The 27,124-nt window shown below is 54.7% G+C and overlaps 1 protein-coding gene across 1 annotated transcript; it reads left to right on the forward strand.

Moving 5' to 3' along the window:
* Nucleotides 1–17,059: 17,059 nt before the first annotated feature.
* ASPHD2 (aspartate beta-hydroxylase domain containing 2) lies at nt 17,060–25,762 on the forward strand. Its single transcript, XM_035097728.2, has 4 exons — nt 17,060–17,183; nt 20,728–22,068; nt 23,731–23,844; nt 24,660–25,762. The coding sequence occupies exons 2-4, from the start codon at nt 21,261–21,263 to the stop codon at nt 24,767–24,769; spliced, it is 1,032 nt and encodes a 343-aa protein (XP_034953619.1). The 5' UTR covers nt 17,060–17,183; nt 20,728–21,260; the 3' UTR covers nt 24,770–25,762.
* The last annotated feature ends 1,362 nt before the right edge of the window (nt 25,763–27,124 follow it).

Here is a 27,124-nt window from a genome sequence, read left to right on the forward strand (position 1 = left end):
TTGGGATTAAATATTTTTAAGCTTAAACTTCAATGGGAGGTGGCAGAACTTGGTGTAAGTCACCTTAATAGAAATTGTACTGCTCTGCCTCAGAGTTTGGGAGCACAGAGGGTGCTGCTGCCACATGGCCTGGGTGGCAGCGCCATGGGCTCCCAGATGGATTTCTGACTGGCAGGTGCCAGCTGCAGCCCAAGTCTCCCTGCACATGCCTAAGGCATAGTTATCCCAGCACTGCGGTTCCTTACTGCATGGGACCCAAATTGTGTGGACTTCTTTCTGTGTAGTTGGCTACCTGGCATTGGGAATATGACAAAATCTGCCTGCTCAGTTCATCCACACATCCATTTCCCATTTCCATAGTCTCCAACTGCCCTGAAAATGCTGAGGAAAACCCCCCAGGCTTCTCTTTTTATCCTGTTTGTGTCCCCTGGCACCTCAGGTAGACTCCCTCTAATGAGGGAGGATCCATTCTTAGCTGCCATGCATAATGGCTACACATAGTCCAATCTTTCCTCTTTCTAAATGGTGTGAGGAGGGGGCCTGTCAATTTCCACAAGCAAGAGCCACAGGAGGCATTGAAGGCTTCTTCCCAAGCTGTTTCTCTTGGGGTGCCCTGTGCAACTTAAGTTGGAGAACCAGGGGCAAGTGGGAATGGGGCTGCAGAGTTGCTGCATTTCAGGTCATTGGGCTCAAATCAGACTTCTGGATCCCTCTCAAGAGAGGATTCAAAACTATTTCATCTCTTTGACAAATTGTTTGTGTTTTCCCCAAAATGTGCCTATCCAATCCTTTGAAATCATGCTAGACCTTCTCTGAACTTTGCCCGTCCTGGCAGGGGAAGATATTCATTTCACTGCAATCCACTTCAGTTTTCTTATGACTTGCCTCACACACTTTGTCTGTACCCCAAACGCCTTTCCCCCCTTGTGCACCCACGGTCACATCTTTGCATGGTTTTTGAAATGTACTCGGAGTCGAGAGTGAATTTCATGCTCTTTATTCAGCTCATAGTCATCAAGGAGAAGAGGAGAAGAAGAATGGCTCTTTTCCCAAAACCATCTGCTTATATACATTATTTACACAATGGGCCTTGCGTGATTGGCTACTTCAGGGCTACACCTGTGGGCCAATTATATTGTGAATTGACTTCTGCCTGCAGCCTGATTGGCTGCTCCTACAGGCCAATCAGGTAGCAGATTCACTTCTGCCCGCCGCCTGATTGGCTGCTCCAGCAGGCCAATCAGGTTGCGGATTCACTTCCACCTGGAGTTGGATTGGGTAGCTCCCGCTGTTTCTGAATCCTATTGTTCTAGGATTCAGCTCAGTACATAACACCCCTCCCCTCTAAGTTCCAGTCCTGCCCGGGAAGTTGCATTCGTAGTCCCCAAGGTCTGCTGGCCGCCTCCGTGTGCGTTGTGGCCTGGGGTGTTCCTTGGTCAGGGGTTCTGGTTCTGGCTCGTGTTCCGAGGCTGCTGGCTGTGCCGGGGCTGTCTGGTCTGGCGCCACTGAACCACTAGGTTGTGGCTCTGGTTCCGGTGTCCTTCCAGCCTCGGGGCGCCCCTCTGTGCCTACTGCTTCTGCTTCTGCTTCCCCTGCCCACCCCTCTCGCTCTACAGGCCTCACTGCCCTGCTGTCCCCTTGGGACCCCTCTGTCCCGCTCTCCTCCCGGGTTCCTCCTGGGAATCGTCGCCGTAGCTGGTCGCAGTGGCGGCGCCAACATTGCCCCCCTTCCGTTAGTACCTCGTACGACACGGGACCGGTCACCTTGGTGACTGTGGCGGGTACCCATGCTGGGCCTGCCCCAAAATTCTTTGCGTACACTGCGTCCTGGGCCACAAATGTCCGGGGGTTCCTGCCTTTCCCCACCACTACCTCATCCTGAGCTCTGTCGGGGTGAAGTCGGTCCAGTCTAGTTGCAAGGCGCCGGCCCATTAGTAGTTCAGCTGGGCTCCGGCCCGTCGTTGTGCTTGGGGTGCTGTGCTGTGCTAGAAGAAATGCGGCAAGGCGGTATTCCCAGTCCCCTTGTGTCATGCGGCGGAGGCTGTCCTTGGTGGTCCGCACCATGCGCTCCGCTTGGCCATTGGTGGCAGGGTGGAATGGTGCTGAGCGGATGTGGCGGATGGCGTTCTGCGCTGTGAAGGTCTGGAACTCCTCTGACGTGAATGCGGTTCCATTGTCCGAGACGAGGGTGTCAGGGAGCCCGTGGGTTGCAAAAAGCTTACGTAGTACCCAGATGGCTGCCGCCGTAGAAGTGGACGGTACCAGTGCGACCTCCAGCCATTTGGTGTAGGAATCCACCACTATGAAGAATGTTTTTCCCTGGAAGGGGCCAGCGAAGTCCACGTGCAAGCGTGACCATGGATGTCGGGCGGACTCCCAGGGCTGGACTGGGGCCCTTGGGGGATCCGGGCGGGATTCTTGGCAGGTCTGGCAGTGTTGGACCCAGGCCTCTATCTCTCTGTCAATCCCCGGCCACCACACATAACTCCTGGCAAGGGCCTTCATCCTCACTACCCCTGGGTGTGTCTCGTGTAGGGCTGTGAGGACCCTTTTGCGGAGGGGCTGGGGAACAACAACCCTGCTTCCCCATAACAGGCACCCCTTGTGGGCCGACAGTTCATGTTTGCGGTTTGTGTAGCCAGCGAATTCTGGCCCGGGGCTGCTGCTGGGCCATCCTCGCCACACCCAGTCCAGGACCCGGGAGATGACCCTATCTTTTGTGGAATGGTGCGCAACTTCTTGTGCCTGAATGGGTCGGTCGGGAAGCAGCTCCAGGGTCATAACCTCTTGCGCAGGCGCTGGGTCGGGGCCTGTTTCTGGTAGTGGTAGCCTGCTGAGGGCGTCTGCGTGGCCCATCGCCTTCCCAGGGCGGTGGATTAGTGCATACTGGTAGCCGGCAAGGAAAATTGACCACCTGAGGACACGTGGAGACAACACTTGGGGGGTCTGCTTCTCGGGGGCAAACAGGCCAAGCAACGGCTTGTGGTCAGTCACTATGGTAAAGGGCCGCCCGTACAAGAAATCATGGAATTTTTTTACGCCCTTCACGATTGCCAGACCCTCCTTGTCAATCTGTGAGTAGTTTCGTTCGGCTGCAGCAAGCGTCTGGGAGAAGTATGCCACCGGCACCTCTCTTCCATCCGGGAGTTGGTGTCCCAGGACAGCGCCGATGCCATAGGGAGAGGCGTCGCATGCCAGCACCACTGGCAGCCTCTCGTCGAAGTGTGCCAAGACCGAGTTCGAGACGAGCAAGTCCTTGACTGCCTGGAATGCGGCCCTTTGTCGCTGGCCCCACACCCAAGGGGCCCTTTTATCTAGGAGTCTGTGTAGGGGCTCCGCTACCGCTGCCTTATGCGGAAGAAAGGCATGGTAAAAGTTCAATAGTCCCAAGAATGACTGAAGTTCGGGCTTGCTCTTGGGCGCTGGGGCCTCACAAATGGCCCGTACCTTGTCACCAGTTGGATGGACCCCTTCTGCGTCCACCTTAAATCCCAGAAAGTCCACCTGCGGCACTCCCAGTAAACACTTTTCCCGCTTCACCTTGAGGCCCGCCGTCTGGAAACGGTGCAGGACGGAGCGGAGGCGGTCCTCAAATTCCTCTGGTGTGGGCCCGGCGATCAGTACATCATCGAAGAAGGGGGTGACGCCAGGAATCCCTTTAAGGAGAGAGTCCATTAGATTCTGGAATATGCCTGGTGCCACGCTAACGCCAAATTGCAGCCGCTTTACTCTGAATGCCCCTCTGTGCGTCACAATCGTCTGAGCCTCTGCTGTGGCTTCGTCCACAGGCAACTGTTGATACGCTTGGGCCAAGTCCAGTTTGCCAAAGATTTTTGACCCAGCCAGGGTGGCGAGGACATGGCTGACCACTGGCACTGGGTATGCATGGGCCGTGAGAGCCTTGTTTATGGTGCATTTGTAGTCTGCACAGATGCGGACCGAACCGTTAGGCTTGACGGGTGTGACAATTGGAGTTTCCCAGGGGGCGTTGGGCACCGGCTCCAGCACTCCTTGCTCCACGAGTCGGTCCAATTCCTCGTCTATGCGGGGTTTCAGGGCGAACGGGACCCGGCGGGCCTTGTGCCTGATGGGTCGTACAGCGGGGTCTAGCTGTAGGGCAATGGGGGGTCCTGTATATCGTCCCAATGCCCCATCAAAAACCCCTGGAAACTCTTTGCATATGGCGTCCACGTCCACTTGTAAGCTAGTGCGGTTCACCCCGGTAACGGCTAGCCCCAGAGGTCCAAACCATGCCAGTCCCAGTAAGCTAACGTAGGGGCCCTTAACTACCAGCAAGTCCAATTGTTGCTTTCGCCCTCGATATTGCACCCTGAAGGTCCCCACCCCCATTGTAGGGACCTTACGTTTCTGGAAGTCCCGGAGGGTGAATGGGGCCGGCCTTAGTTTGGGACCCCCATTAGGGCACAGTTCCCTTAATGTTCGGGCCGAGATTATGGATAGAGTTGAACCCGTGTCCAGCTCCATGCGGCATGGGGCTCCCTCTATCTGTACCTCTATATAAATTTTCTCTGTGCTGGGATGGGGCAACTGGAATACCTGGTAGTCCGTGATCTCCGTCGAGTTGCCTTGGTGCATGGTGCCGTGTGACCTGGGGCTCCTGGGTCGGTCATCTGATGCTTGTCGACGGGTGAGTCGAGCCCGACACACCCGGGCGATGTGTCCCAATTTTCTGCACTGCCTGCACTCTGCGCTGCGGAAACGACAGGTCCTCCTCTCGTGGTTCTCCCCGCAGCTTGCACAGTTCCCTCCTTCTCGTCGAGGCTGCTGTGGTGTGTGTGCTGCTTGAGTGCGCCGCTGTACTCGGTGTACTTCCTCCCTGTCAGATTCGGATTCGTCGGTGAGGTCTTCGTGGTAGACCCTCGGTTGGGATGGCGGGGCCGGTCGTGCCTCTTGCGTTGACCTCTCGGCGGCTTCGGTTGCCAGGGCTTCCTCCAGAGCAATCTGGAACGTGAGGTCTTTTTTGGCGTAGAGGCGTCGTTGCAACATCTCGTCCCTCAGGCCACCGACGAGGCGGTCACGAAGCATGTTCTCCAACTCTGAGAAGTTGCATAGCCGGGCGGCTTGGCGGAGGGAGGTCACAAACCCAGTTATGGTTTCCCCCGGGGCTTGCCGCTTTGCGTAGAAGGCATTTCGGCAAGCTACCACCGAGGGCTGCGGTGAGAAGTGCTCCTTCAGCCGTTCCATTATTGTTTTGTACGAGACGGTAGCGACATCTCTAGGTGCAAGGAGAGCCCGGGCGATTTCAAACGTCTCCTCTCCACAGACGCTGAAGAATGTCGCCCTCTTCATGGCATCGTTGGTGACTTCTTTCGCTTGCAGGAGGAAGTTGAAACGGGCAGCGTACCCTTCCCAGTCTCCTGATGCTGGTTTGAATGGCGAGAAGCTGCTGTCGGTTGCCATTCTGGGTTCCTTGGGTCCTGGAGCTGAAGCCTGGATGCACGGTGCGATGCAGCGGTGCAGCAGGTGGCGGTGCTGCGGTGCAGTGCGTGGTGGCGGTCAGCTCAGCAGGATCCCATCCTCGTCGCCAGTGAAATGTACTCGGAGTCGAGAGTGAATTTCATGCTCTTTATTCAGCTCATAGTCATCAAGGAGAAGAGGAGAAGAAGAATGGCTCTTTTCCCAAAACCATCTGCTTATATACATTATTTACACAATGGGCCTTGCGTGATTGGCTACTTCAGGGCTACACCTGTGGGCCAATTATATTGTGAATTGACTTCTGCCTGCAGCCTGATTGGCTGCTCCTACAGGCCAATCAGGTAGCAGATTCACTTCTGCCCGCCGCCTGATTGGCTGCTCCAGCAGGCCAATCAGGTTGCGGATTCACTTCCACCTGGAGTTGGATTGGGTAGCTCCCGCTGTTTCTGAATCCTATTGTTCTAGGATTCAGCTCAGTACATAACAGTTTTCAATGGCACTTTTCAGGTATACCACAGGCCAGCTGAATGAAGCTTGCAGAGCACTGGTGGTCAGCTTATGGCCAGAGGTGTAATAGTAGATTTGGAAGTGCAGGATCTCATCATGACACACACATCAACCACACCTCCAGAAGAGACTGAACACATGACTGCCTTCCTCCTGTGCGATGCTGACCCGACCTCTGACTGCAGAAAAACACCCCGAGCTATTGCAAAAGGCCGCCTTCAGCCAACCAAAATGCAAAATTCAGCTTTTAAGTAGAAATGTAAACAACCAGGCAAATTAAGTACTGTTATTATTAATAATAAACACTCTTTTCCACCTCTCTTATATGCCAGAACAAAGAGGAGCCATCGACTGCCCTGACTGGTGCTATGGCAGAGGATATATTTGCTCCTGCTCTTAAAAAAAGAACCCCTGGAGCTGCAGTCTGCTTCCACTGCCCTTAGGCTCTGGGAACTCCAGGGGCTGTTGAAACATTGCAAGTCTCGCCATCTCTGTAGCAGCAGCTCCCTGCCCTTCAGTTGCTCTGTGCTGGAACATAGAATCATATGTCATCTTTTTCAAAATCCAAATTCCGTATTTAGGAAAATAATAACAACCCCCGTTTACTCAAATAAACCACAGTTTTTCACTTAGTTGGACCTAATTAATTCAGAATTAATTCATTTGATGGTGGACTTTCCTTCCCTGGTGGTTTTTAAACTGAGGTTGGGTGGCCATCTGCCATGGATGCCTGAGCTGAGATTCCTGCATTGCAAGAAGTTGGGCTAGATGACTCTTGGGGTCCCTTCCAGCTCTACAATTCTGGGCTTCTATTATCCGTCACTTCCTGCAGGGCTCTGCTGGGAGGATCACTGGCTCTGGTACTGAAATCTGTTTGACTCATCTTCTTTTTGGCCTGAAATCTGGGGGCTGCTGGCCACCCCATTGCTTGGGCCATCACCTCTCTGCCATGAGGGGCAACCCCCAGGGATCAGGGGTTGTGTACTGGAGCACGTCTCCACTGGTGCAGTTGTGCCTGATGTGCTGAGGAGGCGGGGGGGGGGGGTTAGATGCTGCCTTGCCATCAAACTCAGCCAAAGAGGCCTCTTCCTTGGGGCCCTCCAAGGCTGTGCCACAGGCTAAAAGTCTCATTTCTCAATTGCCACACATCCCTTTAGCCCAGCTAGCATGGAAGGAGAGGTTCTGTGTGGCTGTTACCTTGAGACATCCCCATGGCCAAGATCCTTCTATAACAAGGAAGTTCCATTCAACCAGGTTTCTCCCTGGCAATTTCAAATACAGTAAATGTTTATGACCCCCCCCCAAATGTCACCAGGGGGACTTAGTATTTATCCTGTGAATACCCTCCCTCAGTCATGAAAAGGTAAGGCAAGCTTGCAGGCTCAGGCCAGTGGCCCCAACTGGTCCCGAATCCTGTTCTCAGCCTGGCCAGCCAGATGCCTCCATGGGAAGCCTGCAAGCAGGAGCAGGGCCTAAGAGCCTTCTCCCTGCCTGTGTTTTCCAGCAACTGCTATTCAGAGGCCGCTCCTGTGATAGCAGGTATAATGTTGTTGTTGTTGTTGTTGTTGTTGTTGTTGTTGTTGTTGTTGTTGTTGTTGTTGTTGTTGTTGTTGTTATAAATATCAAAGGATATTTCACTCCTTTACCCCCCAAATCAAGATTGTAAGGGGTGAGATATTCTTGGTGGCTGTACCCCTCCACAGCCACCAGATGGCATCAGGCACTCGGTTTGGGAGCATGTCAATTGCAGCCTGAGGGGGGTCCCAATCTCCATGCTGTCACCCGGAAGTGGACATAGTCGGAGCTCTTGCCCCAGTTGTGATAAACTACGACAGCACAGGCTACGGGTTGCCAGCATGCCACAATTAATCCCCTTGACCCTTTGAGTGTGAGTGGAGGACTCTTATCAGGAGCTGTGGAGAGAATTTAGAAGATCCCTTTTCTCTGGACACTAACTTGCCTCCTCTTCAGCCAGGCTTCTTGCTGGATAGGGAATCCTGACTGGTGGAAGCTGTTGCTTCCCTTCTTTCCCTGGCATCTGACTCCTCTGATTTTGCGGGAGGGGGGGGGGATTTGCTTCACCTAATGAATTTCTGCCTGTCACACAGTTGCCAACAGTCAGGGCTGCCTGAATACAGTGGTACCTCTACTTACGAATTTAATGCGTTCCGAACACACATTTGTAAGTTGAAAAAAATTGTAAGTCGAATCCCATAGGAATGCATTGGGAGAAAAAATTGTAAGTCGAAGCAACCCTATCTAAAAATTCGTAAGTAGAAAAAATTCTATCTAAACCGCATCCAAGATGGCGGATGGAGCTCCATTTGTAAGTAGAAAAATTCGTAAGTAGAGTTATTTGTAAGTAGAGGTACCACTGTACTAGAAGTACACCAATAGTCCCAGAGAGAGCTTCTCTTAGCATGTGCAGAAAGACCCTTCCCACCTACCACTGAATAACTATAGCCAACCTCTACAGATCTAGGATCAGGAAATGTGGCAGGTGACACACTCCCCAGTGGGCTTCAGGCCCCACACCCATTTCCCCCACTAGAAACTAGGCTGCTGTGAAGCTGGGGAGGATGATGTCGAAGTTCCCCACCTTGCGGAAGGCAAAGGCATCGGGAGGCTGTGGCTTCTTTGCTGGGGTTCAGTGTTGCCAGAGGGAAAGAGAAAGGCCTTCCCAAACAAGTCCCTTTTCTAATTACTGTACCCTTAATCCTCTTCCTAACTCACAGGGGATAAGAGGAAATAAACTGCATTTTTCCTCTCTCAGTCTCTCTTTCCCTGCCCCCACCACCCAGAAGCATAGGGAGCTGTGCCTGGCAAGTTGAAATCTCTCTCTCTCTCTCTCTCTCTCTCTCTCTCTCTCTCTCTCTCTCTCTCTCTCTCTCGTGCATGCACACATCCTCTGCTGTCTATGCCGTGGGCATTCAAGGAAGCAGGCTGCTGGAAGATTTGGGAAACAGAAAGGAAAGTCCCTCTTCATGCAGCGCAGAGTCAAACCAGGGAACGCGCCGAGGAGGCAGCGATGTCCACCAACTGGGGTGGCTTAAAAAGAGGACTGGGGAAATCTATGATTCTAGGCTAAGGCTATCAATAGCTCTTGGCCACGATGGCTGTGCTCTGCCCCCAAAGTCAGAGGCAGCGACGCTTCTGAACCCCAGTTTCTGGAAAGCGCTGGACGGGAGAGGGCTCCGGCGCTCGAATCCTGCTTGCAGGTTTCCCACAATGAACACCTGGTTGGCCACTGTGAGAGCAGGAGGCTGGACTAGAGCGGCCCCTTCAGCCTGCTTTATGCTCTTAATGGCAAGCGTCTCAGAACTCCATGAATTAGGCTGAGGCTCCATTGGGTCCAGTGTTTAGATTCCCCCTGTGTCTCCATGGAGACCCCCAGCAGGACACCAGAGGCAGCAGCCATCACCCGCTGTTTGTCCCACCCCCACCCAGACCCACATGGAACCTGGGGCTCAGAAGCATATTGCCCCTGCATGTTGGACCCAGCATTTTCTCTGTGGCTATTTCTCTGTGGCCTGTGGTCATACCCTGAATTCGTCAGACTACAGTATTGGATCTGCCTTCTGGGCCACAGAAAACGGCCCCCAGTCCACTGGACGCTGCTGTGAGGGGCTGGCAAGCAAAGCCCAGAAGGCAGGTGGCTGGGTCAGTGCTGTGTCTCCTACATCTGGAACCCTGCTGGGATGTGGGTCTGTGCTGAGTTGTAAGTTGTAGTGCAAAAGATCTGGAGGCCACCTGGGTTGGGAGAGGGCTCTCATTTAGCTACAGAAAGATCTCTCAGCTGTGGATTTGTCTCCCCTTTCTAGAAGCCACCTGAGGGCACAAGGCCTCAGCTTCTAGGCCTCAACGGCTGGGGACCCAAAGACCTGAAGAAGGAGAATCTCTTGCTCTGCCAAGCTGCCCGCTCCTTCAGGCGTTCAGTAGAATCTCCCATGCTCTGCTGGCAAGGAGGTAGAACTGGACCTCCCTTTAGCTGTAGCCCCTGGACCCCTCCTGGCCATCTTTGGGGACCAGGCATTGAAAACTCTTTATGCTGGTCAGTTTATGTTCTGTGGCTTTGGCTGCCTCTTCTTTTCCTTTGAGAATGGTTTTGCAGTGGTACCTCTACTTACGAATTTAATGCGTTCCGAACGCACATTTGTAACTTGAAAAAAATTGTAAGTCGAATCCCATAGGAATGCATTGGGAGAAAAAATTCGTAAGTAGAAGCAACCCTATCTAAAAATTCGTAAGTAGAAAAAATCCTATATAAACCGCATCCAAGATGGCGGACGGAGCTCCATTCGTAAGTAGAAACATTCGTAGGTAGAGTTATTCGTAAGTAGAGGTACCACTGTGTTTGGTTGTGCTTGGTTGTGCTGTGATTTGCTGTGGCATCCCCCCCCCCCCCCCGTTTCATTTTTCCTTATGGGATATCCAAGAGCCCGTCTATCAGAAGGAGAAAATAACAGAGGCCAACCAGAGAATATTGAGAAGCAAAGCAGCTAGTAAGCATGATCTTTATTAAACTGTTGCAAAAGGGTCCCCCCACCCCACCCCACCCCACACACACAGGAAGGGAGGAGAGAAACCCCAAACAATGGTGTGCAAGCCCTTATACTGTATACTTTTGAAATTGCCCACCCTGTAGCTCAAGACCACCCCCCAAAATATCATACATACATCACAGAAAGAGGTGCCCCTCCCCACAGAAATCCTGTTTGTCAGGATACCTAATAATGGCTACCTGGGCAGCCTGGCCATTCTTTTGGGATGGTAAATACTCAGTTTCTGAGTCCAGGTCATAGACTCACCTCACCCTATTCATACACAAATAAGCCCTTCAGACAGGGTTTGTGAGCAAAGAGACAATGGGGAGGTTTCCCCCATTTGCCTCCCTTACTGCAAAGGAATCATTGAGGTCACTGGGAGAGTCAAAATGGCTTCAGGATTGCTCTCCTGTACTATTTTAGACACGTGGTTTATATACTTATGTAGGTGTCTGCCTTGTACATTTATGAACATTTATTTTATATTTGGGGCCTTAGAATTCTTATAAGTTTCAGCAAAATAAACAATGGCAGTGAATTTGATGGTGGCATCACAGGAGAGCCCTGCTTTTCTCCCTTGGCACACACATAGGAACACATCCAGGCACATCTGGCAACCCTGTGGTCCAGAAGTGGGGCTTCCTCTGGACTGGAGTTGGGGAAGAGCATCCTCTTGGCCTGCAGAAGGTCAGCATCTCCGGGGAGGGCTGGGAGAGAGAGACTCCGGCCAGAAATCCCCAAGAGCCATTGCTACCAGACAGTGTAGGCAATTTTTTTCATTTCATTTCATTTTTTTATTTGTATGCTGCCTTTCCAGAGTTAAAAACAATGCTCAAGGCGGCTTACAACATGACAAGATTTACACATAAACATAATCAAAAGGATTAATTTCCTTCCTTCCCACTCCCACACCCCAAAACAGAAAAGAGCAGTCTTTTATAGAGCCCATCAGCCCCCGCCCTGGGCCAGGGGGTGAGGGGCAGGACTGGGGCCCTCAGGTGCTGAGCAGGGGGGGGGAGTCCTCCTGGGTGGGAGCAGCAATACTGACAAATGCTGCTTTGACTCAGAATAAGGCCTCAGGTATAAAATGCCCAGCCCCTTTCCTCCCCACTGCCCCCTTACCCAAGGCTTCCTCTGCTTTCAGTCGAGCATTTTTTTTTGGGGGGGGGGAGAGGCAGCCTGAACAGGAGCTTGCAGGAGATAAGGCTGTTTCTCCAGTATTCTTGGGGCAAAGAATGCATGGACAAGGGAAGCCTTTGCTAGCGGAGAACGGCATCCTGCAAAGAGCCCAGCTCCAGAAACCCAGCAACTCACCAAAGCTTAGGTGACCAATGGCAATTCAGAGCTGAATGCCAACCCCAGGACAAACCCTGTGGAGCCGCACCAAAGAGGGATTCCTGACTCAGGAACCCCACAAAGTGGAGTCCCCCGCTTCATTCAGTTAGTCAGTCAGTCAGTCAGTCAGTCAGTCAGTACCCCACTTTTTCCCCTGATGGGACTCAAGACAGCTTACAGCTAAAAACATAGAAAGAACAGTAATTAAAAAGCAATTAAACATTGATAAGATTAAAACTATATACACATATAAAATCTGTTAAAACCATACCAATCTTTATAATAAAAACAGCAGTGCACCAGCCCTTTCATTCAAAGCCTTGGGGCACTGAAGGAAGAAGACAGTCTGGCTTCTCTCAGGGCGGAGGGAGCTCCAAAGCTGCCTGGCTGAGAAGGCCCCCTCCTTTGTCCACACCAAGCATGCCCTTGAGGGGGGCAGTATTTCCCCCATAGATCTCAGAGCCCAGGCAGCTTTGTACGGGGGGGGGGGGGGACACGGTCTTTCAGATGGCCTGGACTGAGGGCTCTCTGAATTGTGCCTGGAAACAGACCAGCAGCCAAGGGAGTCCCTGCTCCCTAAAACCAGCCCGAGTCAACAGCCTGGCTGCAGCTCTTGGGGCCGGCAGTTGGCGTTTCTAAGCCCTTTTTTATTTGCTTCCCAGACGAGGGTCCTCTGCGTCTTCACAGCCAGGCCAGTCAACCTATGGGTGGGGGCTTCTCAATCCCTGTTCCTCCCAAGGGCAGCTGCTGTTTCCTCTCCCTGATCTGATCTCCCACACATACATCTCTTCCCCCGCCACTAAAACGATCCCACACTCCAGTGCCAGGAAGCTGGATCATGCCACAAGATAACCCTCCTTCTAGAGCTATTAAAGGGCAACTGCTGCATGTGGGAAATATGGGCAAAGGGAGTCAGTGCGCGCGTCTCTTGATGATCATGTGCAATTGGTGCTCGCCTAGACCTCGGTTCCAGTGCATTTCCCAGGAGCTGCAGTGGCCTCTCAGCAGTGTTTAAGACCTCATAACTACCTTGGGGGCTCATAGTTTATTCATTTTATTGCACTTCTATGCCACCTTTTTCCTCTAGGGGTGCAGGGAGCTGCTTGACAGTGAACAGTCTTCCTCGGAAGGTGTTAGACTCTCTTTTACCCTCTGGGTCCCTTCCAACTCTCCAGTTTTATGATTTCTATGATTTTCCTGCCATAGTTAAACAACCGTCCTATCCTTGCCCAACTAACATTATTGAGACCTGGTCCAAAATCAGAACAAGCAGGTAAAAGTATGTTACAGTTTGGCCTGAGATGGAAACAAACCCAAGCAACTCTTCGTGTGCAGAAGGGAATTCCACATTCCCATCACTTCCTTCCATGAATCTTGCACCTAGAGACAGTTGTTATATGACAGAAATACTTACTGTTTCATCTGCTACAACTGAGAATCTCAGGAAATAGCAGGCCTTCACAACAATAAAGGTAGTGGGACGTGGGTGGCGCTGTGGGTTAAACCACAGAGTCTAGGGCAGGCATCCCCAAACTTCGGCCCTCCAAATGTTTTGGACTACAATTCCCATCATCCCTGACCACTGGTCCTGTTAGCTAGGGATCATGGGAGTTGTAGGCCAAAACATCTGGAGGGCCGCAGTTTGGGGATGCCTGGTCTAGGGCTTGCTGATCAGAAGGTCGGCGGTTCGAATCCCCACGGTGGGGTGAGCTCCCATTGCTCGGTCCCAGCTCCTTGCCCACCTAGCAAGTAGATAAATAGGTAAGATAAACAGCACTTCTGTGTGCTGCTCTGGTTTGCCAGAAGCGGCTTAGTCAGGGGTCCCCAGACTATGGCCCGAGGGCATGATGCGGCCCAATTGGCCTCCCAATCCGGCCCGTGACGCCCCCCGCCGCCCACTGCTCCTACGGCGCGCAGCATGGCAGCGCACTTCCAGATCGGAAAAAAGCGCCGAAAATCGTTTCTGCGCATGCGTATGGGCCTCTCCCGACCCAGAAGAGGTAATTTCCGGTGCACTTCCGGGTCGGGGGAGGCCCATACGCATGCGCACAAACGATTTTCGGCGATTTTCCGACCTGGAAGCGCACCAGCGCGCCAGTAAGTGTGTGTGCGCGTGCACACGGGCGCGCACTCCCCCGCCCTCCGGCCCACTGCGCGCACACTCCCCTGCCCTCCGGCCCAAAGCCGGGTAAGTCTGGGGACCCCTGGGCTTAGTCATGCTGGCCACATGACCTGGAAGCTGTACACCAGCTCCCTCGGCCAATAACGCAAGATGAGCGGCGCAACCCCTTTAGGGACCCCTGACCATTAGGTCCATACAGTCATGACCGACTCTGGGGTTGCACGCTCATCTCGCATTATTGGCCGAGGGAGCCGGCGTACAGCTTCCAGGTCATGTGGCCAGCATGACAAAGCCGCTTCTGTCGAACCAGAGCAGCACACGGAAACGCTGTTTACCTTCCTACTGTAGCAGTACCTATTTATCTGCTTGCACTTTGACGTGCTTTCAAACTGCTAGGTTGGCAGGAGCTGGGACCGAGCAACGGGAGCTCACCCAGTCATGGGGATTCAAACCGCTGACCTTCTGATCGGCAAGCCCTAGGGCTCTGTGGTTTAACCCACAGTGCCACAATAGTGTCTCTCAAAATCATGCCACACAACTTTATTGCTCTGCGTTCTTGCATCCCCTGCAAAATGTCTATTCCAGTGGTTCCCAACAGGTGGTCCGTGGACCCCCAGGGGTCCGCGAGCTATGCCAGAGGGGTCCGCAAGATGCTATTAGAATAAAAAATATATTAAATATATTTTGTATGATAACAGATTTTTTTGTTTTGGCCGCTTCCTGCATGAGCAGAGTCTAGCGCAAAATTAGAATTACTAGGCAGTAGTTCTGCTGTATGCCGTTAGGTGGCGCTTTACAAACACTACTGTTTTGCAAAGAGGCAGCGCGCACATTCTACTAACGCTCACCTCCCCAAGAAGCTTTGCGCGCGTCAGCTTCATTTGTGCGCTATTGCGCAGGTACCCTGTCTTCTCCATTCCCCTCCCTCCTACCTGGCGCGCGCTGCCTCTTTGCAAAACAGTAGTGTTTGTAAACAAAGCGTTGTTTTTCGCGGAAGCTACAGTTCGCGTAGTTAAAAATGGACCGTTGGTTAAAAAGTGGTTCATCTCATTAAGAACTGAAAATTAAAACTAACTGTATACTGATGGAGTACTCTGTTGTAACTGTAAAAAACGTATAAATATAAAATATAAAAAGACTCTTAATTTGGCTCTCACTTTTTAATTTTAGGATTAGGAATTAATGGGGGTCCTTGTCACAATAGCGGCTCGATGAGGGGTCCTCGAGAAAATTTTGTTGGGAACCCCTGGTCTATTCTGTTGCCTGTGGTCCCGGTCTTACCACAAAAAGCAAGGTCCTGTGACTCATAACATCCAGTGTTTGATATTACATATTGCAGCTTCTGTTCATTCATTCCATCATTTATTGGATTTCTATCCCACCTATGAAAGGATGTCATATGGAGGAGGGAGAAAGATTGTTTTCTGCTGCTCCAGAGAAGCGGACACGGAGCAATGGATTCAAACTTCAAGAAAGAAGATTCCACCTAAACATTAGGAAGAACTTCCTGACAGTAAGAGCTGTTCGACAGTGGAATTTGCTACCAAGGAGTGTGGTGGAGTCTCCTTCTTTGGAGGTCTTTAAGCAGAGGCTTGACAGGCATATGTCAAGAATGCTTTGATGGTGTTTCCTGCTTGGCAGGGGGTTGGACTGGATGGCCCTTGTGGTCTCTTCCAACTCTATCATTCTATGATTCTTCTCCGAAGAGCTCAAGGTGGCAAACACAGTTCTTCCCCTCCCCAACAACAACCCTGTGTGGCAGGTTAGGCTGAGAGAGGCAGTGACTGGCATCCAAAGTTCATGGCCGACTGGGGATCTGAACCCTGGTCTCCTGGGTCCTAGTCCAACACTGTAACCACTACACCACACTTTCCCCCAGTACCTCTTGCATATAACATGAAGCAGCATTTAACAAGGCATGCGAGTCCTTTCCAGGGAAGGCAGGTAGCAGCTCAAAGCCAAAGTCCTTTTAATAATTATTAGGAAAGGGAGATGGGGGCAGAGCTGATCTCACACACGCATTTGGGAGGAATCAGGTATCTTTGGGGAGGCCTGACCTCAACTTGCAAGGAGGAGAGCTCACAACTAGCAGAGCCAACTGTAGCCAAGGAGGATCTTATTCCTGCTGCATTTCAGCTGCCTGACCCACTTTGGCTGCAAATACAACAAAAGCAGCAGGAAGTTTAATCTCCTAGAGGGCTTAACTCATTGCTCACCAGACTGGAGCCAAAAGCCTTTGGGATGCCAAGCTGGCTGACCCCAGAAGAGCAGGCAGCCCTGGGAAACATGCAGGAGGACGAGCCAGGCTGACCTGGGGTTCCCCATTACAGGGCAAGCATGCCAGAAGCCCATGAAAGGGTAACTCCACCTTCATACTTTGTAGAGACTTGGAAGAGACCGTAGGTGGCTCGTGCCAGTGGGGGTGGAGTTCAGCCTGCTCTCCTGGAAATCTTTGTCCGCTTTACCTGAGAATTGTAGAGTTGGAAGGGACCCAAGAGTCATCTGGTCCAACCCCAAGCAATGCAGGAACCACACTGGAAGAATCCATGAGAGGTGGCTATACGACATCTGCTTAAAAATATCTCGTAAGGAAGAATCGATCACCTTCTGAGAGAGTCCATTCCACTGTCAAACAGTAGGCCTGTGACCCCCAGGATCTATTCTGAGGCCACTGAGTGATTACCGTAGTCCTGAGTGTGACTTGATTGTAGGCATATTAGAGTTGGCTCCTATGACCCGCTCATCCAGGCCGGACACTGAGGTCCACCTCGAGGGTCTGACGGTGGCTCTGTCCTGGGAGGAGAGAGGCTGCAGGGAACCAGGCACAGGGCCTTCTCCGTGATGGCCCCGCCCTGTGCACTGCAATGCCCTCCCCGCGCCTAGATGCTGGAAGCCGCGCAAAGTGGCTGGGGCTGGGGAAATAGCCCATACAGATGGCTGGGGGACAAATAATAAAAGCAGTGTGACATTATGGCGAAGAGGATCCTTTCGCAAAGCAAAGGCAGCCGCTCCGCCTGCCCCGCCTGTGGTGCTTTGAGCGGCGCGGTCTTCCTTCCCGCTGGGGCGGCGCTGGCTCGGCGGCCCCTCCCGCGCGGCGCCTACGTCGGGCTGCTGGGAGTTGTGGTCCGCGCTGCCGAGCCGCCGCCGCCGCCGCCGCCGCCGGAGAGCCTGGCCGTGCCTGGAGCGCCGAGGACGGCCGGCCGGGCGGGCGCGTCAGCGGGAAGCAGCAGCATCAGGTAGGTGGGCCGCTGGGCGGGCAGGTGGGCGCCGGAGGGCAGGCGAGGCGCGTCTCCCTGGGTGGCCCGCCCGCCTCGGCTTCGCGCGGGAGCCGGGCGCTCCGGTCTGGGCGGCGGGCGCAGCCAGCAAAAGCGTCCCCTGCCTCCGCCAAGAGCGCGTGGCCCCGATCCCGCCCGCCTGGGGACGGGAGGGCGGCGCTCTGCACATGCTCGGAGGCGGTCCCTTTCGCGCGATCTCGGGCTGGCTGGGCCTTGGGAGGCGCCGGCGCCGGGGCAGGCAAGCGGCCGACTCTGTGGCTTTGCAAGCCGGAGAGCCCCCCGGGGCCAAGTGGGGGGGGGACTCCCGTCACGTGCCGAGCCCCTGGGGCCCTAAGGAGCTTCCACGCCTGGTGCCCCGCGGAGGCTGCGGGGTGTTGGGCTTGGCCGTGGGTGCGAGGAGCCACGCGGCCGTGAAGAAGGGCAGGCCAGCCGGAGCGAGCGGGCCAGCGACTCACAGCCGTGCCCCTCCTGACTCTGAGCAGGGCAGGAAAGTACTCTGCACATGCTCTGGAGGCCCTCTTTAAACGTGTTCTGGGCTTATCAGCCGTTGCAACTGAACCTGGACTTCCAGAGAATGTGGACAGGAGCTGATGGGGGGGGCGGGAAGCGGGGGGAGGCGCTCTGAGTTGCTCCTCTTAAACACCTCTGCTCATGCTCAGGAGTACCCACTGCAAAGTGACTTACTGGCACTCCAAGGCTCCACAGGACAGGAGAAGTGGGGAAGAGGACCTCCAGGCACCCCATCGCCTGCCCCCAAGTGCTCCAGGCAGCCCAGGCCCACGGACTGGGATCCTGGGGCAATTGCTTTGGCTTGGGTGCCCTAACAGGCGATGGCTTAGGCTGCTCTCCAATGCTTTAGGAACCATCTGCTTCACCCCAGCAGCTTATCATCCTGGGAGGTTTCCCTCCTTGCCTGCCAGGAGATTCCTTGAGAGCAGGGGAGGGCTCTCCACCCCACCCCACCCCCAATATTCTTGCTTCACACACCCCTACACCTCCTGTGCATGACACTTTTCCTGCTGCTTCTGCACCTCAGTCCTTACATAACATCTTTTCCTGCCTAGGAGTTTCTCCGCTTGCCGCTTTGGAATGTGCTATACAAGTGCAGTTTGGAAATGGATCCTCTTCCCCCCTCTTCCCCCCCCCTTTCCTGTTGCCCTCAATTCCAGGGCTGTTCATGCAAACAAGCTGAAAGCAGCCTGAGCAGGTCCGGGGGGGGGGGGGCACGTCCAGACTGGAGGCAGGAAATGCCATCATAAACTGGTTTGCTGCTGTGTCACAGTCTTTGCACTTCCATTTGCCATGTGGCAGCGCTGGCCCCTGCTTGGTGTCCCTGTCTCCCCGAGCCTTTCAGCACCAGTACCAGGCCTGGGCTCCAAGGTGGGCCAGCCAGAGGCAGGAAGGAAAGGGCTCTGGGTCTTGCCACAGGACCCAACTCTCAGGAGGCTGCAGCGATCTCAGCATGAGCAGAAAGTGAGCCCAACTCTGGCTCACTTTCCTTTGGGGCCTCAGGGTGTGTTGTAGCATGGAGATGGAGACAGAGTTGATTAAATTTCGGGGGCGGGGGAGCAAAGTAATGTGGGGCGGGTGTCTCCCAGCAATGAGGAAGCTTTATATTGCCTGCTTGGTTGGATTGGGTGAGTTGCCTTATTTCATTGGGGTTATTTTTGCAGCGCCCATGGACTTCTGTGGGGCTCATTCTGGAACTTCACCAAGTGCCTGGGCATCCAGAACACGGTCAGGCAAGTAGTCTCTGGGGGTCTCCCAAGTCTCAGGACCATCATTTGGGGCTTGAGTTGAAGAAATGCTGTGGTGGTGGGCTCTCACGTCCTGCATTTTGCTCTCACTGAGGCTGCTCCAAAAGCCCCCTGTTTAAATGGAGCAGTGGAAGGGTAGCAGCAAAACAGGGGCCGGATTTCTCCATGAGGTGGACTCTGCCAGGTGTGCCCTCTGCTCAGGACAGGGTCCTGGGTTGGGGGGAGTCCTGGCCCATCCCCCTTTCTGGGGAATTAGGCTGCATGGCCCAAGTACTAAGGGATCACTGGATATTGCCTCTGTTCCCGGCTGGTTTGGAATGGAGAAGTTCTCTCCCAAAGTCTGCCTCTGCTTTTTCGCAGCACAGCAAGGCAATCTCTGCCATGCCAGGTAAGCAGGAGAAGCCTTGTGAATCGGGTGGGCGCTGAGCCTGAATGCTCTTTGAGGGGAGTCTGGCTTTGGGTAAGGAGAGCTGTGCTGCGCAAGGCAGCCTCCTCCTGCTGACGTTTCCCTGGCCCCTGTACAGACTGGATGGGCCCTCGGCCTGACCCAGCAAGGTACTTCCGCCAGGGGAGCAGGCCTTCCTTGCAGAGTAAATGGAACCACTCTGGGAGCTGATGCTGTTTGCAGCAGCGCTCCAGAAGGGGCAGGCGGCTGACTCAGGTGCCAATTGCCGCGTTTGTGGTGAGTAGGTGGGACGCATTGTCAAGGGTGATTGACATGTGCATGCGTGGGGGGGGGAGTGGAGAAGGTGCCTGCTGAGAGGGTGGGAGGGCTGAGTCTGGTGCTGCTGATTCGAATCTAGAGAGATGGAGCACAGGGCAGGCAAGCGAAGCCGGCAGAACCATCTCTGGGAGCTGCACAGGGGGTGGCTGGGAGGGAGGGAGGGAGGGGGAGGGAAGCCAGCCTGCAGGTCCACCCCATCCCGCCCCCCGCTCCTGGCCCAGCTTGAGGCATCCAGTGATTGGGAGCAGTGCAGCTAGAGCACCCTGCTCACCTAGAGAGCCAGCGTGGTCTAGTGGTTAGAGTGTCAGGCTAGGGCCTGGGAGACCAGTGTTCAAATCCCCACTTGGCCATGAAGCTCACTGGGTGACCTTGAGCCGCTCACAGTCTCTCTCAGCCTAGCCTAGCCCACAGGGTTGTTGTGAGGAATTAAGAGGAGGAGGAGTAGAACCCTGTGCAACACCTGGAGCTCCATGGAGAGAAAGGTAGTATGCAGCAAACAAATATTTTTTAAAAAAATTGCAGTAGCCCAACCCTGGTGGCAAAATGACATGGGAGATGTGGGGGTGGGTTGTTGTTATTTAACAGAGGGGTGTTGCTGCTTCTGGAGCCACATGGGAGCTCATCTCAGCTTTGCTCTGTGTGCCAGAAGGTGATGGCAGGACAGAAGAAAGGTGGGCCCATGCAGTGCAGTTGGCCTCCCTTGAAGACTCTGGCCTGCATCCCACTTGAGAGAGAAGGGGGGGGGCACAATTCTGCACAAGGGCCAAGATGGGAAGCCTCCAGGGGCAATTCAGACTTTGCTGCTTTCCAACTGCCATCTTCCCTCAGAGTCACTGGCCAGGCCGGCTGCTGGAAGTTGGAGCCTCGCAGGGTGTGCAGCGCTCCGGACAGCCACCTTCCCTGCTTTTGGGAGTCCTCCTCCTCTGCAGCCTCCACACACAAGTGGGAAACAGGCTGGACAGGCAAGGGGGCTCTGAAGCAAGAGGGACCGGTTTTCTCAATGTTGCTTCCTGTTTTCTTGCAGATCCTTCAAGGGGAGCAGAAACTGGGACCTGGACTGGGCGCTTATGGAGGGAGCAGACGCCACTTGCCCATCTCTTTAACCTGGGCAACAAATGAAGGAAGCCCCAGAGAGCAGAGGACTCTGATGTGGGTGACGGCGGCATTGCAGAAGTGAAGTTGCTCCACAGATCCCGGATCTCATGGGGCTCCATGGCGCCCATTGGCTCGGAAGCGATGTGGGGCGGATCTGTGGAAAGGCAGCGCCTGAGCTGAGCAGCTTCTCCGCTGTGCCCCTGGCTTCTTGAATCCTGGCAACCTGCCTTTCAGGATGGCTGCCCCTGAAGCTTTCCCGGGTCTACGGCCCTGACGCCGGAGCTGGCGAGCCACCACAGATGCAGCCTTCCCCCCTCCGGGACCCCCTGGCACTGCTTGCCCATGGCTGGCCTCTCCCCACTTGCCCCCGACAGCCTGCGTGGTGGAGGTGCCTGTGGGGATCTTGAGAACTGACTCTCCCTTGCATGTGCTAGAACCCGCTGCCCCTTCTGCAGCCCCAAGATGTCTCTGGAATGGCTGGCGGGATGGAGCGGGTCTCTAGACCGGCTGAGGGACTTGATCGCCAGTGGGATCCAGTCTGTGCGGGACTGCGACACCACCGCCCTGGGCACCGTGGCCTTCCTGCTGGCCATGTTTGTGTGGTACTGCTACCACGTTGGGCGGGAGCAGCCCCGGACGTACACCCTGGGGAACTCTCTCCTGCAGGGGGTGGACACCAATGGCCTGCAGAACGGCTACACCCACTGCCACTCCCCGGAGTGTGTCCGCTGCGCCCACAGCGACGGCCTGAACCAGAAGCTCTACCACAACCTGCAGGAGTACGCCAAGCGCTACTCGTGGTCTGGGATGGGCCGCATCCGCAAGGGCATCCGTGAGCAGGGCCGCTATCTCAGCAGCCGCCCCTCCATCCAGAAGCCAGAGGTCTTCTTCCTGCCCGACCTGCCCACCATGCCCTACTTCCCCCGCGATGCCCAGAAGCACGACGTGGAGCTGCTGGAGCGCAACTTCCAGACCATTGCCTGCGAGTTTGAGGCCCTCTATAAGGCCTTCTCCAACTGCAACTTGCCCCAGGGCTGGAAGGCCAACAGCACGCCCAGTGGCGAGTGGCTGACCTTCTACCTGGTCAACCAGGGCACCTGCGTGCCCCGGAACTGCCGCAAGTGCCCCCGGACCTATCGCCTGCTGGGCAGCCTGCGCACCTGCATTGGCAACAACGTTTTTGGGAATGCCTGCATCTCCCTCCTGACCCCGGGGGCCGTTATCACCGAGCACTACGGACCAACCAACATCCGCATCCGCTGCCACCTTGGTAGGCCCCTTCAGTTTACCTTTCAGGAGAGCGTCCTTTGACTGGGCCCTTAGCAGTCAGGGGCTCTGGGCACAGATGGAGCAACCGTCCCGGGGGGGGGGGGGGAAGCACAGCAGCTTGGAGGGCAGCTCAGCCCCCTTACCTGCTGGGGGGCAAATGATTCTGGGGGGCAGCTCTGGGGAGCATCATGAAAGCGAGGCTGACCTTTGGCCCTCCATCTGCTGCTGGACTCCAGCTCCCAGCGGCCAGCCTGTCAGAGGGCAGGCCTTGGGGTCTGCATTTGGAGAGGCCCCACAGCTACCCCATCCCTGCCTTACTGTGGACTTTGCAGAAGTTGAGTCCTGAAAAGGAAGCCTCACTACTCCTCCGGGGGGGGTGTGTGTGTGTGTGGATTTTCTCTTGAGGTGTGTGAGCCCTGCACCTTACAGGTGCAAAGTGCACACACACACACACACACACACACACACTCCATATTTTGTAGGGTGGTGTGGTCCATGGATCTGTTCCTTAAAGGAGGGATAAATTCTATAGGTCCTTTAAAACTGACGTGAGTTTCCTCCAGACGTCAATGGTCCTCTGCAAATTCTTCAGGGTGAAGATTTTACTTTTCATGTCCTCTGTTTCCCAAGTAATTGATGGGCAGCCCCCTAAGAGTTAGAACAGACACTTGGAATGCAAGGGGGTCTTGGGAATGGGCTCCCTCCAAAGGTCTCCTGCGCTAGAGATGGCGGCAGAGAGGAGTCTTCCTTCATTGGACCAGGTGCCCCTTGGGGTCCCCTACATTTCTAGACTCTACAATGTCAGGATTCTGTGCTTTCCTTTCCTTTTTTCCATGCAAAAGTCTGCACCTGACTGCACTCCCTGCCTTGCTTTCAAGCAAATAGCAAACGCAGCTCTCATTGTTTGCTGGGTGCAACTCGTGCTGCCAGGCTGGGCTGCTGCCATAGCAACCCCTGAGGGGGCCTTGCGTGCTTCCAGCCGGCCAGCCGGCCGGCCAATCTGAGGCTGAAGCCTGGCGGATGCTTCCCTGCCTCCCATTAAAAGTGCCACAACGGCTGCTCTTGTTCAGCCAGGTAGGACTGGGCTTAGCGGGGTGAGTCGAAAAAAGGATTGGACAGGTTTGTGAAGGAGAGCTCTGGGGCTGTTGCCATGCCAGGCTATTCAAAGCCTCCCTGTTCCGATGCCATCCCAGGTGCCAGAGAGGCAAAGCGGTGTAGTGGTTGGAGAGCTGGACTAGGTCCTGGGGGACACCAGGGGTTGAAACCCCAGTCAGCCATGACTCACTGGGTGACCTTGGGCCAGTCTAGCCTTCCTCACAGGGTTGTTGTGGGGATTAAATGATATGCAGAGCGCCATATAGGCCACCTTGAGCTCCTTGGAAGAAAAAAGGTGCCTAATAATAATAGCAGAGGGTGATGATCATCAAGACCTCTTCCTGGCGGAAAGAGTACGCTAGACCTGGTGGGCTCTGGATCCAACCTGGCAAAGCAGCCCCTCTGTAGCAGGCCCCCCAGGACTGCAAAAGGTAGAGGGCGAGATTGTAAAATCCACCCACCTTCAGGGAACAAGGAGATGCAAATGTTTTGGCTGGCTGGTGTTGGGCTGCTTCCGTTGCCGTTCCTCCTTGGCTCTGCCCATCATACATCTTCTTTCTTCCTGCAGGACTGAAGACCCCCAGCAATTGTGAGCTTGTTGTGGGAGGGGAGCCCCAGTGCTGGGCGGAAGGGCGCTGCCTGCTCTTTGACGACTCGTTCCTGCACACGGCATTCCATGGAGGTAAGTCTGGAGCCCCGACACACCCAGAAGCTGGAGTGGGCCCCGAGGGGTTTCCCCAAGGGCCTGATTGGGGAGGGAGGGCTTTGCTGGAAACAGGTGTGTGTGTCCCCCTAGCTCCACTTGATTCCCAAGAGCTGAGAAGGGAAAACCCTCTCTCTGCCTGACTCCTTGCAACGCTGCCTCAGTACGTCCCATGAAGCTTCTGACCTTTGCAGTCAGCTTCTGCAGGTCTGACATTTCAGGTTGTTGGAAAAGGTACTTGTGTACATGAGCATGGGAGAAATATAGAGGGCAGGGAGACACTTTCAAGCGTTTCTTCCCACTGCCTTGAGGGCTGGCAGCTTGATTTTTTAAAAGAATAAAGATAACACCAGGCCTGAGTGCATGGTCCTGTGAAGTGCTCCCTAGTCCTGTTCCCTCTTGCATGCCGATTAACCACAGGGTGCACAGAATCCTGGGGACTCACCTGGGGACCCTTTTCAGCAGAGCACAAAGGGGGCGCATCCTAGCAATCCTCTGACCAGAGCTTTGTCCTGCAAGACCCAGAAAACACATCGTGGTTCCAGCTGGCCTTCCTGGGGCTGCTGCTCCTGTACCTCCCTTGAGCTACAGAGGGGGCATTCAATCATACATTCACAGCCCTAGGAGACTTCATTAAACTGTCATGGCTGGGAGCTGTAGTTTGTGAAGGGTGCCGAGTTGTCATGAGGCTCTGCCAGAACCGCTTACGGTGGCATCGTAGTGCCCTAAAGGTATGGCAGTAAGAGAGGTGGGACCTGGTGACCAAACTCACCCACTGAACTGCTTGCTTCCAGGTGCCCCCGAGGAAGGACCCCGAGCCGTATTCATGGTGGACCTCTGGCACCCGAATGTCGCTGCTGCAGAGCGCCAGGCCCTTGACTTCATCTTTGCTCCCGGACGATGACGCCGCTTCCTTGGGTGCAGCAGGCTAGAGGGCAGGCAGAGGGTGCCATGCGGGGTGGCCCTGAGCTTGGAGCCCCCTCCCCAGTTGGCCTGCCTGTGCGAGGGTCTCACACACACACAAAACACTCCATGTGTAGCTCCTTTGCACCAGGTTTTTGGTGGTGGAAACTCACCTTGCAGTTTTCGCTTTCCTATTCTTTGCTTTGGGGGGGGGGAGAGGCTCCCAAAGTCCTCCTTCCCACTCCCCCCTGCCCCCCCCCTTTTCCTCTGGTTGGGCACTGTGCCACTGTAGTGTGTTAACGTTGCTAACTGTGTTTTGAAGTGTCCTGACCTTAGAAGCTATCAACCCTGGGTGTTATTGATGAATGTAGCCATGTCTGTGTCACCTTGTCATCTTTAAAGTAAAGCACCCCCAATTGGTCTAACTCAGAGGTGGGCGGGGGCTCTTCTTGCTGTAGCTTTTCATGGGGGCTTGGGTGGCCTGGGGTCCATTCTTCCCCCCACCTGCAAGAAAACAGGCCCCTTCCAACATCTCTATGTGCAGCAGGTGAGAGCAGAGGGTGGGGGGGGCACAAACTGTCCTTCCCCAAGCATAGAGCAGTGGTGTGGGACCCCCAGCCCCCCTTTCTCTCAAGCTTTGCATCAGCTTCCTTTGTGCCTTCTCCTTCCTTTTGGCCCCTGCTGCTTTCTGTCCCGGCCTTGAGCACTTGCTGCACCTTCCTGCAAGGAAGAGGCGGCTGCAGAGGTCGAGGGGGGTGGGTTGGCCTCCTGGACCCCCCCCCCAGCTGCCAAGGGGAGGCTGAGCAGCCTGTCATGTATCTGGGAGGTGCAGGGTGGGGGCAGAAGAGGAAGACTTATTTGATGCTCCCCTCCCATCAGAGTGGCTGAAGGGAGTCTTAAAGTGCATTGTGCTATGGCTGGGGATATTTGTGCCGGTGAAAACCACAAAGGCTATCCAATAAAAAGAAGTTGTGCTGAAAGATGCAGTTGGTTTGTGGGAGGCGGCTGTGGAGCCCCTCCTGGCTGAGGTGAGCACAGGGGAGGCTGCCTTAGGGCCTCCACCTCTTGCCCTTGGGGGCTGGCTGGGCCTGGCAGGACTCTGGGCATTGCAGGGGGTTGGGTGGGTGGGGTGGCCCTTGGGATTCCTTCCAATGCTTTACCCCCATAAGGACTAGGAACTTGCTGTAAGGAGGGAGGGCAGGACTATGAATTCCGTCTCAGAAGTGGTGCATTTGAGCAAGTGCAGGTTGAACATGTGGGTCCAGGGTGGAGCATGACCCAAGGCTCCCTCTGCAAAGTGCTCCTTCCAGTCTGTGGGGGGGGGCAGCCTTCCCACCAGCTGCTAGCAGCATATGGCGCTCACAGATGGCAGCAAGTGGCCCTTCTCTGCAGGCAGCAGCGCAGAAGCTGTTTTGGTTCCCTGCCTTTGTTGCTCTTGCAAGCCTCCCTTTCTGGCCCAAGACCAAGCCACCCACAGCCCTGCGCTCTTGTGACTCGCCTTCTGGCAGGAGAGGGGGGCTGGGGTGCCAGTGGGGCAGGAACAAGAGGGGCTTTTCTGGGTGGCAACTTTATTGCTGTGCTGGGGGACTTACAGAGCAGATGGCGGGAGCTCCAAGCTTCCAAAAAAAACCCTCTCAAGGAAGGCAGCTGTTCGCTTTCCCTTCGCAAACATCTGGGACACAATCCAGGACACTTGATACAAAGCGGAACTGGCTGAGAGCTGTGCATCTGTTCCCACTTGCCCTGAAGGAGTACCAAAGTGCCGGACCCACCACCTCAGAAGGCAGGGGGAGAGGAATGCATGGGCCCATGAAGAAGGTGGGCCAGCGTCACGAGGGGTGTGTGCAGCGGGCCATGTTTGGCGGAGGAGTCAATGTGCCCATGTGCAAGAGCCAGGCAGGCCCCAGGGAGGAGGCTGAAAAGGCAACAGCTGAGCCTCCTGCAGGCAGGGGTGGGGGTGCATGCACACAGCAGGAGGCTCAGTTGCCAGGGGGGAGGAGCTCCAGGCTTCCCCCCCCCCCCAGTTTCAGAGCTCATCTAAAGCATCAAACAGCCTTCAAGAGAAAGCAAAGACAGAAACATCTGGAGGGCATCAAATTTGGAGAGGGGAGGGCGGCCTGGTTTAGAAAAAGCCCTCCAATAAAGGGGTTTGAAGCTACACTGAGCTCCACAGAAAAAATGAGCAGGGCAAGGAGCAACAAAATCTTTCCTGAGAAGCTAGCTCTCCAAAGGCAGGCAAGAGTCCATAGACGACGCACGTCCAATGATGTGCTTTTGGGAGGGACATGTTCCCTCAGAGGAGCTCTCCCAAGAAAGGGGGGAGCTGTGATCTTGTCCCTTGGCAAGGTGGGGGTGG

Source organism: Zootoca vivipara, chromosome 17 (genome assembly GCF_963506605.1).
Source record: "Zootoca vivipara chromosome 17, rZooViv1.1, whole genome shotgun sequence".
In the NCBI taxonomy this organism is placed as follows: Eukaryota; Metazoa; Chordata; class Lepidosauria; order Squamata; family Lacertidae; genus Zootoca; species Zootoca vivipara.